General features: G+C 37.3%; 2 protein-coding genes across 5 annotated transcripts in view; both read right to left on the bottom strand.

The window, feature by feature from the left end:
- SLC12A1 (solute carrier family 12 member 1) overlaps positions 1 to 12,829 on the bottom strand; it is an 88,724-nt gene extending 75,895 nt beyond the window's left edge. For all 4 annotated transcript variants that reach the window (XM_088839589.1, XM_088839587.1, XM_055435471.2 and 1 more), the window contains exons 1-3: positions 12,410 to 12,829; positions 3,761 to 3,892; positions 3,526 to 3,601 (exon numbers count right to left, since the gene is read on the bottom strand). In XM_088839589.1, the coding sequence (XP_088695715.1) occupies positions 3,526 to 3,601; positions 3,761 to 3,892; positions 12,410 to 12,829 (628 nt within the window). The remainder of the gene's footprint in view (positions 1 to 3,525; positions 3,602 to 3,760; positions 3,893 to 12,409) is intronic.
- Positions 12,830 to 18,926: 6,097 nt separating this feature from the next.
- On the bottom strand, positions 18,927 to 19,172 carry CTXN2 (cortexin 2). The gene has a single exon (XM_088840292.1). It carries the CDS (start codon positions 19,170 to 19,172, stop codon positions 18,927 to 18,929), a length of 246 nt encoding a protein of 81 aa, XP_088696418.1.
- Positions 19,173 to 19,500: the final 328 nt, after the last annotated feature.

Raw genomic sequence — 19,500 nt, 5'->3', positions numbered from 1 at the left:
CTATAGAGCTATAGCTCTATAACCTGAGAGGTATAAGACCCGAGAGCTGTGACAGGCCGAGGGCTTTAATGTCCGTCCAAATCTTTGTTGTGGTGAGACAGAACTGAGGAGTATACACTCGCCTGACAATCCCTTCATTACCTTCTTCAATGGACCAAGTCCTGTAGAAACTATCAGTCATGTCCAACTCTTTTGCAACCTCATGGACTGTAGCCTGCCAGGCTCCTCTGTCCACAGGATTTTCCAGGCAAGAATACAGGAGTGGGTTGCCATGCCCTCCTCCAGGGGATCTTCCTGACTTAGGGATTGAACCCGCTTCTCCTGCATCATCCTGCATTGCAGGTGGATTCTTTACTGCTGAGCCAGGAGGTCAACCCTAAATTCAGGGAGAACTTATAGACTCACAGGCACTGAACTCATGCTGGCTGCAGCCAGAATGTGCTTGCCTGTGCCTGTTTGGTGTGTTCCCTGACAAAGTGAATGCTTCATAATTGTTGCTGGTAGGCTCTTTTGTTCCAAGGATGTAAGAAGGACAGTCAGCTAAGAGAAGCTGTGATCTTCCTGGTCATGCCCTAGACGAAGGGGAAGTGGAGGGAGGTTAAGAACAAAAATGGGAATGAAGTATTGGAAGCTGGCTCTTTTGACCCTTTCAGTTATATCCTGGTTCTAGCTGAAGTTTCTATGCTCTTTTACAGTTTAAAATGCAGTAGGAAGAGGCTAAGTTGGGCTTGAGATGCAAACTTAGACTATATTGGTTTGGCCTCTAGAGGTTATCTTAAACACTTGGTGTTGTAAGAAATGATTGCACTAAATTCTCTGTATCTTTTACAGGGATCCTGTAATGAGCATTGCCTTTATATCACTGTGCAGTTTCAGGTCTGTGTGCCACTAAAGATGGTTTTCTTTTATTTTGTTGCTCATTAACTCTTGATGTTGTTTCATAGCAAATGTTTAGCTTACCCCAGCAACTGGACTGAATCATATAGTTTGCATTTCATGATATTAAAACTAGTCTGACTTTTAGTATTTTCCTACCTTCCTATTGTTTGCCTTTATTTTCTGAACAATTCTTAATTTATTCTTTTGCATTGTGTATATTTCTGTAAACTATTTAGAATCCTGGTATAAAGTATGTATTTAAACAGCAAGGGATTTGCATACATCTCACAATCAAATATAAAATCCCAGGGTAAAAGCAACTTAGAAAATATCAGGTTCATCCTCAAACTTGGGTCCTTGAACCACCTGCTTCAGGAAATGCCTGGGGTGCGTATTTAAAATGCCCAGACTCACTGACTTTGGATCTTTCCAAGTGAATCCCAGGATTCTGCAGTGTTGTAACTAACTTCCCAGATAATTCTTAAGCACCCTGCAGTCTGAAGATTATTGAGCTATCCTTAGCCTATCTCAATTTGTGTCTGCCTGTTAAGGAAGATTCTTTAGCTTTATCTTCAAAGAATTGATTGGGAAACAATTAATCCATCTCCCTAATTTCAGATGAGAAAGTGAAATACACAGAATATAAATGACTTGCTTCAGTCTCATCTGCTTTTCACACTCTTCTTTCTTGCTTGATGGTTAAGTTTTTTGGATACTACATGCCCCAGCCAAAGTGGTCAAGACAGAGAACAAGTAGATGGCATTATCAGCTCATTCTAGTGTATATTTTGGGGACGAGGCAGCCACAACTTATGTCCCCAGAATGGTTACCCAAGGACTATAGCTGCCATTACTCCTGGCTACAGCTTCCTTCTGGCTTTGTTTCCAGAGTCTGAGTTTGAAAGTGTATTCAGGTTTCTTTCCCAAGCTCCTCATAAAGCAAGAAGAGAGTACAGACTCATTTGTTTTCTTTCCTGATAAAAAGAACACAAATGGGACCCAGACAGTGACTTAATCAACTCATTCAGTTTTAAGACTGTAGCAAAGTCCAGTAAAACTGAGTAAGGTTGAGAGTTAAGTTTCTACTACTCACTAAAGTCTATTTTCTCAGAGTAAAGAAAAACCAAAAACCTCCATTCATAGAAAAACCCACTGGACACCCATTTAGGTAGAACTCTACTCTCTTCTGAAGTTAGACTTGACTACTTAAATAAAAGATCTTTATTGAAACAATATTGATGTCTGAAAGTATAATAAACAGTTTAGCACAAGAGAAAAGTCTTAATATTCCGCAGTTTTGCAATAATCATGAAGCTGGATTGACTGGGAAGAATAATGTGAGATCTGATTAAAGTTCAGATTATTGCCCAAACATATGGGTTTCAAATAAACTGCATTCAAAACAATCACTCTTGCCCTGGGCCACACTCACACCTCCAAACAAAGTATTGTTTCCTGATGATCTCAATAAGTTACTAAACTGCCCTTAAAAAACTAATTTTGCATGAAACCCTGGAGCAACAGCTTGGCAATATTAAGATGCAGATTTTCCATGGAAGAGCATAGACTTATTTTGGACCCGAGGCTGTAAGTGTTCATTTGATATGCATCATAAAGCCAGCAAGCAGCCTTTTGTCAGGCACCCAGCAGTTGCCAAACATGCAATAAGGAAAAACTATGAACTGGTTCCAACTCTTTCTTTCTCATGTTAAGTTTCTGGTGATTCTGAATCTGTTTTGAGGAGTGAAGGCAGTAAATAATGACCAAGTACCTTTTATATGTGAATTGAGACACATTTTGGAGTAGAATCTGAAAGCACATCTGAACTTCTATTTTCTTGATACTCATGATTTTTAGCTTTGCCCCCCTCTAAATATAACGTATTTTCCACATATGGAAAGCACCATTAATTTTTGTCACATTGAATCAGAAACTTCAATAGCATTCAAATAAATTTTCATATAAATTTAAGTAATATACTCTCAATAAAAATATTTTCCATCAAAAACAGTATTTTAAATGGAATATAATATCTAAAAACGTTAACTAAGCACTCAAAATCATTTCAACATCATCCACTTTCCATTGAGAAAAATTAGCAATAGTTATTATCTTATTTATTTTATTATCTATTATTTAAACTTTTATCCGGCAATACTTAATTAACTTTTGTTTTCTTACTGCATGTACTTGAAAGTAACACAATTCTTTTTTTTGGAAATTCAGCATTTTTATTAGTCAAGTCACATTTTCCCTAGTTTTTCTACAAGTTACTTTTGTTTAGTAAAGTTTTGTCAATAATCATAAAGGGGATACTCTGATGAATGCCAGCATGTCCCCAAACATTTATTATTTTAAATGAATGAATCTCTATATACCTGTACACCTAAAACTCTATGAGAAGATGAAATATTTACTTGAGCATTTATCTGGCTGGCAAGCTGGAAAATTCCAGCCTCCTAGGAGTTAACCCTTTACCTTTCCTCCCTGACAAACATTGACAGAGAAGCAAAGTAAACGAGCTCAAATGCAGATTAATTCTGTGACCTTCATCTGACATTCAGCATTAATGGTGAAAACAAGTTGCTTGTTGAGTTTTAAATTTACATTGAAAAGTATGTAGTGGGTGGTGGGGGTAGTGCTTACCAATTCCAGCTTCTCCAACAATCCAGGAGAGGCGAATGAAGAGCATGACACCCCAGATATTCAGCATACATCGAACCTGTGGGTTGAAGGAGCATGAAAAAGGACCTGAGAAGTGACAGTGGGGCAACACCGAGGCATCTTTGTGACTCTTGTTTTCAGGCCTTGTTAGCATGTAATCCAGTAGGACATTGAACAGATAGTTTTCATTTGTGTATATATATAGGAACTTTCTTACCAGCACACCTTTCACCCATCCAAACTTCACAGCACCAGCTTGATCTTCTCCCTTGTTTTCAGCTTGTTCATCTCCAGGTGTCCCTTCACCGTTAGCAACCACATCAGCTGAACCTGGGGCCACTGATACATTCTACATTTTTATAGACAGCAAAACATGGTATCTGGTCAACACATGGTTCCATAAAACTTCCAAAGGCAAATCAAAATAGTTGACATAAAGTGGGAGTCAAAAAGGAAACATTCTAGTCATTTTAATAAGACGATTATTTTTTGCCCCAGGAGATGATGTGTTGGTTTTGTGGGTGTTGGTAAAGGGCAGTTCTTCTACTGGTGAGAATACTACCTTAGGGAGAATGATCAGAGCTGGATAGATTTAGAACACAAAAAGATGGAAAGAAGGAAGAGGGGGTGCAAGGCCAGTAAGAAAGATTATCAAGAGTGAATGAGGGGTGGGGACTTTCCTGGTTGCACAGTGGTTAAGACTCTGTACTTCAGTGCAGGAGCACAGTTTTGATTCCTGGCTGGGAAACTAAGACCCCACATATTGTGGGGTGTGGCAAAATAAGATGAAAGTTAACATTCCTTACTAATGCAAAGTTTGGCCTTCTTTCCATTGACCTCCCTGGGCTTCATTTTATCCGTCTGAAATAATGATAACAAAAATTCTCCACTCATGTCAGAATATCTTTAAGAAGATTCAATAAAGGAACACAGAAGTGTTTTGTCTTTTTTTTTTTTTTTTAAGGTTTAGAGTTTTCTTCAAAGGTGCAAAAAGTGTATGACTACAAAAATGCTACTTCTGTAGGGGAATTTTCTTCCAGACTTGATATACCTTCACCTGAGAATTGTTGGATGTGCAATAGTATTCTATAGAAGGTGAGAAGTCTCCCTACTGACGATGAGAAAACTAGTAGAAATAAGAAGTAGTAAGTCCTATAAAAAAAGATCAAAACCTTTACTTAGTTTTTTCTCCCCCCACTGTGGCCTAATTTTGAAAAAAGATCTTCCCTGTCAGTTAAATAGTTTCGAGAAGGAAATAGCTATGTTTCTTTCAAGTTAAGAACAACTTTCCAGCTTTTCTTTTAGATTTGACTGAACAATTTCAGATGTGCCCACTTAATTTAGCCTGTCTAGCACTTCACTGGGAGAAGGTGATGGCACCCCACTCCAGTACTCTTGCCTGGAAAATCCCGTAGTCGGAGGAACCTGGTAGGCTGCAGTCCATGGGGTCACTAAGGGTCGGACACGACTAAGCGACTTCACTTTTTACTTTCATGCATTGAAGAAGGAAATGGCAACCCACTCCAGTGTTCTTGCCTGGAGAATCCCAGGGACGGGGGAGCCTGGTGGTCTGCCGTCTATGGGGTTGCACAGAGTCGGACACGACTGAAGTGACTTAGCAGCAGCAGCAGCAGCACTTCACTGACTAATGGTTAGACTACACCCCACTGAGCTCCCCAAACACAATCTTCCCCAGTAAAGATCTTAAAATTATTAGGGAAGACTTTTAGATTCAGCAGTTGATTATGTTATTAAAGAACAACTTTATAAGGACTTTATTTGGGAACAACTGAAGCTCTTGGTCTTGCCATACTCAAGGGTTCCTGCTTCTTTGGGCTTTAGTGTACCATTAGCATGGGAAAGTCCCCTGGAGAAGGGCATGGCAACGCACTCCAGTATTCTTGCCTGGAGAATCCCATGGACAGAGGAGCCTGACAGGCTGCAGTCCATAGGGTTGCAAAGAGTTGGACACGACTGAAGTGAATTAGGACGTACCATTAGCATACCCACTGTTCATAAGATGACCCTAATCTGGACTGTTTAGTCAAGTGATTTTGACCTTTTGTCTCTTTCCAGAAGTCCTTTAAGCAAGAATTTCTCCCAATTTTGTTCTCCATAAGACTTTTATCATGACACTGTTATACCACTTGGGTAACCAATGTAATATGTGATAGGAGTTATTGTATGTGAACTGAACTGGAGGAGATGGTGGTGTGAGTTACTTCTTAATACAAACCAAGGACCTGCCATAGAGCAGGTCATCGATAAACAGTACTGAATCCATAAAGTGGACTTGAAGCCTACCCAATCTCTACCACTTAAGAGCAGAGAAACTTGTCTCTTATCCATTCTTGCCTCTTGTTTCTTTTTTCTTCTTTCCCTATTGGGTATTCCATTTCTCACTATTTCCTCTGTGCAGGCCACATTAAATAAGAGGTAGAAAGGGAATGTTTCCCAAGTCAGATCATCATATTATTTTCTGACGGCATTAGGAAAAAACTGAATGGTCTAGAAAACTGAAAGTGATAGTTAAAATTCATTTCTGAATTATTTGAGAAATATTTTCATTTTGAGCATACTCAATCCCTGCTGCTGCTGCGGCTAAGTCACTTCAGTCGTGTCCGACTCTGTGTGACCCCATAGACGGAAGCCCACCAGGCTCCCCCGTCCCTGGGATTCTCCAGGCAAGAACACTGGAGTGGGTTGCCATTTCCTTCTCCAATGTGTGAAAGTGAAAAGCGAAAGTGAAGTCGCTTAGTCGTGTCCGACCCTTAGCGACCTCACGGACTGCAGCCTACCAGGCTCCTCCATCCATGGGATTTTCTAGGCAAGAGTACTGGAGTGGCTTGCCATTGCCTTCTCCAACTCAATCCCTACTTAACACATAATTGAAACTGACAATATATACTAGTATCAGTGTAAAGTATGGATAAACAATGTCCATAGAAACAGGCTGACCTTGGCAGAAACTAGGGATCTATACCAGCCACAAATGTAAGACATGCATGTAATTTAAAAAATTTTAGTAGCTAGTTCAAAAAAAAAGTAAAAAAAAGAATTTAGTACAATAACTTGGGTTCACATATGGATCCTTACAGGTAAAAATATATTTAATTTTTGTAGAATCTTTTATGTTCCATATCGGCAATATAAATATTCATTAGCAGTAGGGGCACCCCACCTTGTAGGAGAGAGCTCAACCACAGAATGTCTTAATAATAAACTTTACTTAGTAGATCTGTATAAAATACTAGTATTTCATCAATAATCATTTTAAAAATATTTACAAAATATTTTATATTCTTTTTTTCCATACCATGTCTCTGAATCCAGTGTGTATTTTACAGTGATAGCACATCTCAGTTTGTGCTAACCACTTTTCAAGTGCCCAATAGCCACATGTGGCTAGAGCTATTATATTGGCTCTCACAAGTCTATACAAAAAGTCAATTTCAGATGGATGAAATACTTGAAGTTGTTCTCCAGTCAGTTAAAAATTCTGTTTTTTTTTTTTTTTTTTTCTGGAAGGATTCTATACTTGTAAAGCAGCTGTGTAGGTCAAATGTAAATTTTATTTTATGTAACTGGAAAAATCAATGAGAGTGAGGACTTGAGGAATGTGTTAAAATATTCATGAATGTTGAAGAGATTATTTGGTTAGGAGATTCATTTATTTGACTTGATTTGAGAAAAACTTTCAAAATTGTCAATACTCTAGTTAATAAGATCCCATGGCCAGACCATCAGCAGCTACTCAGTCAGGGAGAAAGCAATTTCCTTTTTCTGGGTTAATTAGGGAGCCCATGAGACAGAACCTTAGTCACTCACTTTTTAAAGGCAATCTTGGGACTAAAATCCATGTTTCCTGATTAAACTTGAACTTGAGGGTTTGGTCCAGGAAATTGCTCTTCTCTTCTATGAATTCTAATGGTAACTCTGACCCTTAGATCTGGATTAGACTACCAATTATTGTAAAAAAAAAAAAAAAAAAAGCATTTACAAAGTAGGCTAAAGAGTGAATAAAATATCTAAAATTTCTTCTTAAATAAATGAACATTTCTATCTGATGGATGCCCTTCTGGTCACAGTTTAACAGTTCTTCAATTTAACACTAGGACATCACAATGTGCAACAAAAATAATATTCTATGAGGTCATGTCAAGGAAATAGTTATATAAAAAAAATTAGTAAGCAGTTATTTTCCAAGTTATTCAAAATTTGAGTCATTGTAGGATCTGTAACTCTCTCTTAGGTATGTTCTACCTGCTAGAGTCTCAAAGTTTTAAATATACTTATACCACAGTGGGGAAAAATCCCTTGAATGTATATTTATTGCATGGATAATAAAGGTCTGATAGCAAATTCTTAAGTAGAATCCATTTCCATTCTTTGCTGTCATGCGGAAGCTGAAAAACCTTTGTCCCATATAAACTAGGAGACTCGGAATCTAGTTTGGCTACACAATTAATTCAGTGCTTGTCCTCCAGCAAGTTATTTAACCTTTCCTGGATACTGCCAATGAGGTTAAATCCAATGGGTTTTCTAAAAATCTTACTTTGAAGTAGTTTACTCTAAGGCAAAATCATTTTTCTGTTTGCCGTCTTCGTCTTCTACATGGCAAAGCAAAACCTGGTTTCACTCTTAATAAATGCCTCCTTTGTAAGGCCAAACAGCAATTATAAAGTTAACTTATCATCAAAGTATGGAACAGCACTTTAGTTTGAGGATTTGTAGGAACTTCATGGCTGTGAGCTATAACAGTAGGCTGGCAGACCTTCTTGGGACCAAAGTCTCAAAGACTCAAAGTTTTATGATTGCTGCCTGAAACCAGTTTTTTCCTCCATATTTTGAATTAATTTGTTTGTTCACACTCCATTACCATAAATGATGACCCACAACCTTTAATAAATGCATTTTAAATTACATAGCTTTAGGGAGTGATTATTTATTTACCAAGCGTTTTACCTGTGTTTTATTAAGTATTCAGAAAAGGTAAAGAAAAGAAAGAAAGAAAGACCATTTGATAAAAGACTTTCCCCCTCCAATATTGATAAATTAGTAAAGATTCAATCATGTGTGGTTTAAGTAAATTGCTACTGGATTTTTCTACATGATTAAAGATTGAATTATTTTATTTAGTATAAAATTGTGATTTTTTTCAGACCTCCAAAAAATGACAAATGGCTTTCTAGCTATTATCAAAGAAGAAAAATCAGTATATATACTTTTAGGATTTATTAAATGTTTTTCAGTGTGCATTTTACTTTTAAAATAAAACTTAAAAATTATCTGGTATTAAAAATTACCATGACCATCATTAATAATCATTTATTAAATTTGTACTCATTATAAGCAATGTGCTAGACTTTGTCTGCATATAAACTCTAATATTTACAAGCATCCTGCAAAATCAATTGATATTATATAACTTGTAGGCAAAAGGAGAAGGAGGGTGGTAGAGGATAAGCTGCTTGGATAGCATCACCACTCGGTTGGCAAACTCGGGGAGACAGGGGAGGACAGAGGAGCCTGGTGTGCTACAGTTCAGGGGTCTCAAAGAGTCAGACACGACTTAGCGACTGAACAACAACTTGTACAGTACTGCAAGTAAGGGATGAAGCAATTTTTCTCTACTTTTAACCAGAGTTTTCAGAAATCTGTAATTCATGGCCACTAGTATAGGCATTTAGCTCTTTACTACACAGAAAATGAAAAGGATTTCTTCACTATGATATCAAATCATTGGGATTACAAATTCTGTCAATATATATCACTCCTGGAGTTCTATTTAAGATAGAGACTTAAAATAATGTCTTTCAAACCTGTTTTTCATTTTACCTACTAGGACAAGCTTGTCATGTAATTTTTTTCCAGCTTGGAAGCTATAATCAGGATTTGCACAAAATCCAACTGATTTCTGACTAAGTATGTTCTGCCCTTTAGTATGAATGTACCATTCCTACATGGCTTTAAATAGCACGATTAGGGATCAAAAAATCTCTCTTAACTTATACTATCTCAGTTACTTTCTACTTTTAAATTATTTAAGTAAACACTAAAAGTTGTTTTTTTTGCATAGAAAATCAGTGACATGTCAGAGTATTATTATATAAAATTTGTTCTAGTGATCATTTCTATTTGTGATTTGAAGAACTACCATAAAGTTATCAAGGACCACAAGATGGTGACAGCATATTTACTTTATACTGCAGGTCTTCATGTTTTATTTGGGAGGTGGGGGGAAAGCAGGGGGAATAGCAGAATCAAATTCACTAGCAAGGAAGAAATGAATTGAAGAAGGCCCAGACTGTTAATGTCTGAAGGACAGCACAGAATTAGAACACATGGAACAGGTGTTCACAAGTTCAGCAACACTAGAATGGCCCTGGCTATGTGAATGTGTCCATTGTAGATTCACTGATTATATTCAGATTCTGCTCCCAATTTGGTTATGTGCATAGTTCTTCATGATTTAATCAAACTGAAGTACCCTAGATGAGAGTCTTCCCCAATGGCTTAGTGGTAAAGAATTGACCTGCAACGCAGGAGATGCAGGAGATGTGGGTTTGATCCCTGGGTCAAGAAGATCCCCTGGAGGAGGAAATGGCAGCCCACTCCAGTATCCTTGTCTGGAGAATCCCATGGACAGAGAAGCCTGGCGGGCTTCTGTCCATAGAGTTGCAAATCGTCAGACAGGACTGAAGCAAGTGAGCACTCACCTTAGATGAGGATCAAGTTCACAAAAAGAATAACTATACTGGTTCAGAATGATTATTCAGGGCATTGAGACTAAATCTAATTTTTAATGTATTTAATTTGCCATTCCTTCATATGTGAGGAAAAATATTACAAGTTAAAGCCCTTAGTCTCATCCTTTCAAAAATAATATATTTCAGACAGTCATCAAAACTGTCACATGCAGCTATGACATTTCTCCTGTTCAGTCATTCAGATAGTTTTCTAACAATAGTGCCTTCAGAGCTTTTCTCCCCTTATATAAATATTTATGTAAACTGTGGCTTTGGAAATGTAAATCAGCCACTTTCCTCTCTATGGAATATCAGTCCTAAGAACACTGTGAATTTACACCATTTCCTTTTTAATAGGGGCTTTCCTGGTAGCTCAGTATGTAAAAAATTTGCCTGCAAATGCAAGGGACCCTGGTTCAATTCCTGGGTTGGGAAGGTACCCTGGAGGAGGGCATGACAACCTACTCCAGTATTCTTGCCTGGAGAATCCCAGGAGTTAAAATTTTCATTTCTTTTGTTGTAAGTTGGGGAAGGGAGAGAGAATATTTAAATTTTGATTGCAATTTTAACAAAGTATGCAGCTTTAAAAATTATCATGTGTAATGAGGTAGGGTACAGTGGAATAAAATTTCAAGTCTGCTCATTTTACTTCTTCAGGATAAATAAAAAACTCTTTAAAATGTTCTAAATTTCTCTTTCTGCCCTTCCCATGTCTCAGAAATTCCTCGTGTCCCTTCTTTCAACCTTCTTTTCCTTCTCTTTCTTTCTTCTCCTTTCCCCTTCTGTCACATAGAAAAGGAAAATGACACCTTAGTCTGATTGGAGCTTCAAATTGCCTGGCTTCTCAACAGTTTTCCTCAGGGCTGCCATTTTGTCCGAAACCACTACATTGTAATGTCTTTTGATAAAAGCACCAAATAGCCCAGATTAAATCTAAATCTTACGTCTATAAATAAAGCGGCCATTTAGCAGAATGTTGGTGATATAGTACACCGCACAAGTAAGGTCTGGTGGGGAGAGGGGAAAAGAAACAGGCCATAGCTCTTTCTCTGGATGTTGCTCGGTCTCCAGAGTTAGGACCCAGCATCCAGGATCCTGAGCAGCCAAGGGGAATTGGTTATGGAGAGGGATTTTCCTGAGGAAAGAAAGATGAGCAGAAACTAAGGGGAGCTTTTCACCTTTATTAGAATCGTATTTAGCAGTATTCCTAGAATCCCTGGAGTGGGCAATCATTTAATTTAAAAAAGGTTTAATGAATGAATTAATATGAAAAGAATTGTTCCAGTCATTTTTTCCCCCCTTACCTTAAACCCTAGGCAAAAGTAGAGTGCATTTAGATATGAGACAACGAATTATTCTTCATAGTAATCAATTATATCACATAAAGAGTGCTATTCATTCCAAATTATGTTCCAGATGAGCAGGAAAATAAAGCACATCAATATATTTTAGAACAAGTTACAGAAGAAGAAATCTACTAAACTTACAAATGCTTTGCTAAAGATTAGAAAAAGTGCTGCCTCATGCTTCTAACTGCTTGGCTATATTCCTTAAATAATGAAAAGTTTAGCCTCTTCTACTGCTTCTTTAGTAAAATTTAATTTAGTTTCTTTTATATGCTTAAGCGCCTTCAGGAACCTTGGGCAAGGTTTTGAAGAGGAAGGGATAAAATGCTGAATCATGTACATCTCTTCTCTCTCTTTAAAGAATATAAAAAATACCCATGTGCTCTAAAGTCCATTTGCGCAGTATTAACTATAGCAGGCACCAGTGATTTTTTTTTTTTACACTGTTGTGGAGGCATTAATACCAGCTTAGTATTCAGTTTGACATGCTTAACCAAGTGTGAATTGAATAGACAATAACTGTAAACAAGATCCCACATATTGCCTAACTTTCAGAATTCATTTTTTAGTTCTCTTTCCCAGCTAGTAAACATTTGTGAAACACTTTTTGTGTATCTTCTCTTTATCGGGAACAAGGAACAGTTGTGTGAGTAAGATGGGCAGTTTGCCACAGACCTCTTCATTGGACAATTTTACATTTATAAGGTTCGTATGGAGCAGGGAATCACCTGAAGGAATAAGGAGGATACTTGTTTGTACATTTAAGCTTACCTTTGCAAGTTGCTCGTGAATGTCCAGTAGGCTGGGTCGGTTGACCTTGGGCCCGCTAACACTGCCAGTGTTGCGATAGTACTCGATCTTGGGCACAGCATCCACAGTGTTGTGGCCAAAGGTTTGTAGGTAGTACGTGTTTGTGTGAGAATCGTAAGCATGAAAACTGGCATCTGTTTTAGCTGTTTCTCCAGTTTGGAGGAAATTGTCGTAGCACTCCTGATTCCCAGGCCTAAAGCTGATTCTAAATCTGTTCTGGCCTTCATCCCCAAAAGAGGTTTCCTCATAATGTGGAGGATCAGCATTGTCATTCACAGCAGCACTGCTCTCATGGCTCTCATTTATGACATTAACTTGAAAGCGATTGGTATTACTGGGTGTGGAATCCAGAAATACATTGGAAGAGTTGTTCAGTGACATCTCCAAAAAATTTTTCACTAAGCTGACTATTTTATAGTTGTTTTAAAAAATGTGTAGATTTGCTCTTCAAAACAAACACTAAAGTGCTACATTAGGGAGCTCTTGACTTTTGTTCTAGAACAACACAACAAATAGATTCTTGATATATTGTCTCCTATACAATCTTCAGAATGTTCTTCAAAGCTGTCATTAAAAGAGAAAATTAATCTTGTTCCAGGTAATATAAATAAATTTAAGTAGGGTTGAGGTATGAGGGAACAGTTTTCTTTCATAAGACTTACAACTTTAAATTCATTTCCTTAAAAATGACCTGTCTATGAGTCTGGTAGCTCAGACAGTAAAGAATCTGCCTGCAAGTCTCTGCAGGAGATTTGGGTTCGATCCCTGGGTGGGGAAGGTCCCCTGGAGAAGGGAATGGCTACCCACTCCAGTACTCTTGCCTGGAGAATTCCATGGACAGAGGAGCCTAGTGGGCTACAGTACCTGGGGTCGCAAAGAGTCGGACATGACTGAGTGACTAACACTTATACTTAGGAACCTTTAGTTACCTAAGCAATTAAATCCTGTAATAAATAACTGGGGACGTGCTTCAGCAAAGAGAACTTCCAATGGGGTCATTAAAATGCCACCTGCGTTTCTAGTGTTTGCTTGTACTCAGTGCAGGTGGATTCAATATGACTTTAGAAAAGATGAAATTCTACCAAACAAATTGAGTGAAGGCTAATGAGAATATTCTCAGCTGAAACACAGTACATTGATAGTACTAAATGTGGAAACTGGAAAGTATATTATGATTGATATTAACATATATTACATCATGAGTAAATTTCTAAAATATTTTTAGAACTTCTAAAGAAAAGTTCTTGTCGGGTTTTAAAAATATATCCTGTCAAGATGTCTCTGAATTCTTGGATCTTTTACTGGTCTTCAAAATATTTAATTTGTTCATACATTTGTTTGTTTAACATATGTTACTATGGAATCTTTAAAAAATAGGAGTATTCAGGGTAAGGAAATACATCTTAGTCATTAATAAAGTTATATGCTATATTTAGGCAGAACAATCATGCTCTACTGATTCCCTTTAATGAAATATTCTCAATTTTTGAGAGGTTTTTATTTGACTGTGAGATAGACTGCATAATCATTTTCACAATCCATGATATAATCCCATTTTAGAACGTTCTTTTGTTAGAATACCTTTAATGATATCTTAAAATTTGGCTTTTCAAAGAAAATTCAACAAAGATAGATAATACAAAACAAACAAACAAACAAAAAAACCTTGCTTCTCCCCAGCAGCTATTTCTTTGAATTAAAGGGGAAAAAAATCACAGCTTCAACTCCAAATAATCATTCCTGGGGAAATAATAAGTGAAGCTATTACCTCTCTAGTTTTTATGGAACCTCTCACTTATCTTCATAACCCTTGACATCCTCCCCTTTACTCTACTCCTTAGAATCCACTTTACAGCATAATTTTAAGTATAATTTTTACCCTGCCCAGAAATGTTTAACTTACCACCTGGGAGCCTTCTTCTCAGGAATCATAGTCTTCAGCATCACCCAGGCATATATGAACCACCTAGCTCTCACTCCCCGCCCCCACCACCCCAAACATTAGGCTTCTTCTTATTGGCTAAAATCTTCCTTGAAAAAGATGACCAAGCAATGATTGGCCTGAAATAATACCACCCAGCCATTAGCACAGAAGAACCTTGAGTTCTACATCAACTTGTAACCAGGAGTAAACCATTAATCCCTTTAGACAGGAAGACAAATAGTTTCTTTAATTCATAAGGGGAGTTGAACTGCTCAACAGCAATCATCCAACAAAATATGAACTGTGCTTCAGTTGTTTGAAGTTAAATAAATAGAATCTTGTCATTTCATTTCACATGATTCCTAGTGACCTCCTGTTGTTCAGGATTTGCAGCAAAATATAGGCCTACAGAGATAATTTCTATACTTCACAACTAGAAAATGGTATTTGAGATTATTTTATCTTGCGTATGGTAGATATTATCTTGATTCTTCTCTTCATGGGAAATGAGCAGATAGAATATGATCAATGATTTATTGACAATTATTTCTACTTAATGGGAAAACTCTTTTAAGCAGGAACCAAACTATGGGTAAGTTTTTCAGTGGCACTGCTAAATGACCTTTTTACCTCCACCTGGCAAAACATTTTTTTTTTTTTTAATCAAAACTGGGGTTTGAGTTTTGTTGCAGGAAAGGTTTTGCTCAAATCTGTGAGGTGGTGCTTATTAAGACAGCACAAACAGCTCCTCCATGCAGGTTCTGTCATTGGTTTTCGATCAGGATGATTCAAGGAGTCCTCCTCATGTTTTATTGGAAATGATTCAAGTGATTTCCAGTTGTCTGAGCAGCACAGTTGTGGTGTGATACAGAGAGTAGGAGAAAGTCTCTGAAGTCAGTGTGCTTGATTTACATCCTGGTCCTGCCCCTTCCTATCTATGTGAATGAACTCTGACAAGTTAGTCAGCCTCATGGTACCTTAACTTTCTCATCTGTAAAGTGCAGTTGTGAACAATAGTGTATTGTAGACTTAATGTTAGAGTTAAATAAGTTAGTTTCTGTAAAGTATTAATGTGCTAATTTCAGAAAAAAACCAGTTTGCACTTGGTGTTTTCTTTTACTATTTTGACAATGTTTACAATTCACCGATGACTTTTGCAGTCACATCCAAGGGTCTGAGGTAAATCATTAGAGGCTGGGATAGGTACTATATCTATTAAAATAGGAGGAATGGTAGGTGAACAGATATCAGATTGTACAAAGAGGTCTACAGGTACCTATGTAAAATGCCTTAGAGGCTCTTAGATAAATGTCATGTTAATAAGTCAGGCTAATATCATGAGACTGTATTAGAAATTGAGACAGAATGACATGAAAGATAAAGACCTATAACTCATTTTGCTCTTAAAGGCCACTGGTGCAACAAAGGGTTCTGACTTCCCATATAATAGACAAAGGGAGTAGTTGCATTTCAGACTCAGCTGAGTGAAGCCAGCTGTTTAGATCAGCTAAGTTGAGGCTGGGACCCAAAATAAGTCCTATTCACTCACCCTGGACAGGAGCTATGAACTTACCTGCAGTATTTCTGCCACCTCTAGCCTCCCTTTCCTTCAACTGTTCCCTCAACTCCAGCCCTCTGAGGAGCCCATCTATTTATTCCTCAACCTTTTTCCTGTACCAAAGACTATGACTGCCTCTGATAGCCATCAATTTCCTTTTTTCTTGCTGATTGACTACTTGACTACAGTGTAGTGTGAATTGCTTTTGGTTTTAGTCTTAACATCAACTAGACACTTTCACTCAAAGCCTTTTATCTCTAACTGTGAAATGAAAGTCTTTGTTCTCCATTAAGGGGATTCAGCCATTCTGGAGCAGATGGAAGATGGTTTAGGGGATATGGATGAAATTACACCATCCATAAAGCCAACTGGAAAGACCTTGCAGACAGGTGGGTAAGGTAACAGGGGAAAATTGTCTAGAGGTCCTCTTTGTCTTTTCTCTTGTCCTCCTTGCCAGGGCTCTTGGGAATTGGCATCTACGGGATAATCTGACTATGACATTGAACATCTATTCCTAAAAGGATTAGAATTTCATGAAATTTCCATGTGCTCCATGCTGTAACCATCCTTTATATCATATTGTTTGTGGCTCTGAAAATACAGATTCTAACATTTCCTTCCCATAGCTTTCCCCCCGCCCCAAAAGGCACAAAATAGTCTAAGGCATAAAATAGCCTGAATGAATGTGAATGAAGACAGTTTTGGTGAAAAGAATTTCTCTTTAGTAGGATTAGAAATAATATAATGCTAAGTGAGGTTTGATAATATCTGAAAAGTTTATGGGTGTTGAATATTCAGAAACAATTCTCATACTTTACAAAGTTTTTCATCTTTGGTTTTTGGAGTCTTTTTTCTTTTTTGAAATAAAGATCTGTCCTTGTTAACAAAACAAGTCTAGTCACCAAAATGAAAGGTCTTGTGGGGTGTTTTCCTTGGGAGACAATGGAGTATCTGATACTTCTTCAAAAGCCTGGGTCACTAAGGAGATGACTAGCGTCATGGACATTTATAGCTTTCAGTGTGTCCAGCAGACTTGGTTCAATGATATGTTCTGGACCAAATTACTAACTGGCTACAAAGTATCCCAGGTTGACACTCCAGTACATACTGGGGTTCAAAGAGTCTCCTTAAGGTGTGAGTTTGGTTCGGAAAATCTATAGCCAACACAGATGTGTTCTAAATCTACTAGGAGATGAAAAGTGTCAGGGATTCTCACTGTAAAAGCTGATTTTGGAGTGCCATAGACCTGGGCAATAATCATATTATAAAAATGCAAGAAATGTTGAGGACAGTGTAGGTACAGCATGATATTTATAAACAATGACTATGACTTTGAGGATAGTTTAATTTCTAATACAATCACTCCATTGCTTGGTGACCTTTGAAAGTTACTTAATCTCTCTCAGCTTCAATTCCTCATCTGTAAAATTGAAATAATAAAATAGAAATAGTAATACCAAACTCAAAGGACTGGTGAGAGTGTCAAGTTGCATAATAAATGGAAAGCACTTAATTTAGTCCTTACTTTCAGTACATATTAATCCTTTTTTTTTTTGGTGTGTTTGGCAGCTCTGTATTCTCAAGTGACACAAATATTTTTGTATTATTTATCTCCTGGTGCATTCCTCCATTCATTTATAATAGATAGAATTTTTTAGTTGGAAATAATTTAGAATTATGTAATTTTATTTTTTTAATTTATCAAATGAAGAGAATGAATACTGGGGAGGTTGAATAACTTAACATCTAACCATTGCTTCTTAAGGTTTGATAATCTCTTTAACAATTACCAGCAAGGATAATAAATAATGATAGCAAGGTATATTTAAACAGTGTTTTCTGGTTTTCAAATTATTTTCCCACTCATTATAAGTCATTTGGTCCTCCCAACATTCCTGCAAAACATGTAGAATAGTTTTCTTTATCCTTGTTTTACAGTTGTGGGACTTAAGTTCCCATTAGATAACTTTTTAGGTCATAATGCTTGTTCTTGGCTAGACAAATATTAGAATCAAATCTCAGAGTTCAGGCTCCTAAACTGAAAAACTTTTCATGACATATTAAATCTTTATTCATCTCAGTTCCCTGAGTTTCCAGGTATATTTGTAGAGTTCACAAGGTACTAGAATGAAAAAGGATGTTAAAAAGTCTCTGGTTAACCTCCTCATTGAACTTTACAGAGATGAGATGACTTGGCCAAGGTTGACAGCTATAATGGTGGCAGAATGGAGATTGGACTTCTTATTTCCACTAGGTAACAATGAAAACTCCTTTAGTAATTTTATTTATAAAAGGGGAGGGGAAGGGAGTATCACTGTGATCCTAACCTAGGGACTTTTATTGCAAGATATTCTAGAAAAAGAAGAAATAAAGGGTCAAATTGTGGTATTTTGGAATCTTTATGGCCTGTGGTTACTTGTAAGGTTTGTTTGAACATTGTTGATCTATGGCTATTTTTAGGAAATACATATTCTGTTTATTCTTTGGAGTGAAGGGCCCTTATCTTTGACACCTAATTCTCTAAAGCCAGAGTGAGTATGGAGAAGGTGTCTGGGTGTTGCATAGGAGCAGAGGCAGGGCTTTCCTAGTGGCTCAGACAGTAAAGCATCTGCCTGCAATGTGGGAGACCTGGGTTTGATCCCTGGGTTGGGAAGATCCCCTGGAGAAGGAAATGGCAACCCACTCCAGTACTCTTGCCTGGAAAATTCCATGGATAGAGGAGCCTGGTATGTGACAGTCCATGGGATCACAAAGACTCAGAGACGACTGAGCAACTTCACTTACTTACTTACTTATTCATTAGAAAACTCAGCGTGAGGACAGAGGAAAGTGAAAAATCCCAATAGTGGTTTATCACTTACATGGAGAAATTAACCACACACATTTATTGAATTTAGTGAATGAAATTAGCTTCTTCCAGCACACTGAAGGAAATTACAATTGTGTCCATCATGTGTTCCAGCAGTATAACCCTGAAAACTGTAAAGCTGGAACATTCAGGCAAGTGCATATTCAAATGTCCCTTTATCAAACTCTTCTACTTCATCTTCCCATGTAGAGGAAGGCATGCTACTATATGGGTCTAACAGAATTTTGAAGCATCTGATAATAAGAAGTCCCAAGAAGATACACAAAATCCCAACAAAAGCGAAGCCAGTTTTCTGCTCCAGAGTCAATGAGAAAGCTGACACTTCGTTGACACTCATCTTAGCTGAAGTGTTGCCACAGTAGGTACTACTCATAATTCACTGTCACATCATTTTGGGTCTTCAGAATTCCTGCTGAAGTCACCTCTTGGCCTAGATACAAAATTGGACTCACTTTAGTTTTATCCATATAAAGCATTAGACAGGTAATTTTTAAAATAAAATATGGTATTTTTCAAACTCTCTTGACTTATCCTCATCAGATATTGATCGGGATCAAATTAGCATTGGAGATGCTACTTTTATTGTAGTAATTACAGAATTGCCTTCATGGACACATAAAACTATACCTGTACACACTAAATATAAAATCAAGTATAAAGGGGAATAGTCAAATTATTAACCCTGAAAGCTTTTGATTCAT

This window comes from Moschus berezovskii, chromosome 9 (assembly GCF_049115385.1).
Source record: "Moschus berezovskii isolate FMDL1 chromosome 9, NW_MosBer_1.0, whole genome shotgun sequence".
Classification (NCBI taxonomy): Eukaryota; Metazoa; Chordata; class Mammalia; order Artiodactyla; family Moschidae; genus Moschus; species Moschus berezovskii.
Note: the sequence above shows the minus strand (reverse complement) of the source record. Positions and strands in the feature narration are given on the sequence as shown.

What these genes read in the sequence shown, in the direction of transcription:
- CTXN2 (XM_088840292.1), bottom strand. Translation starts at nt 19,172, where the DNA reads ATGAGTAGTACCTACTGTGGCAACACTTCAGCTAAGATGAGTGTCAAC.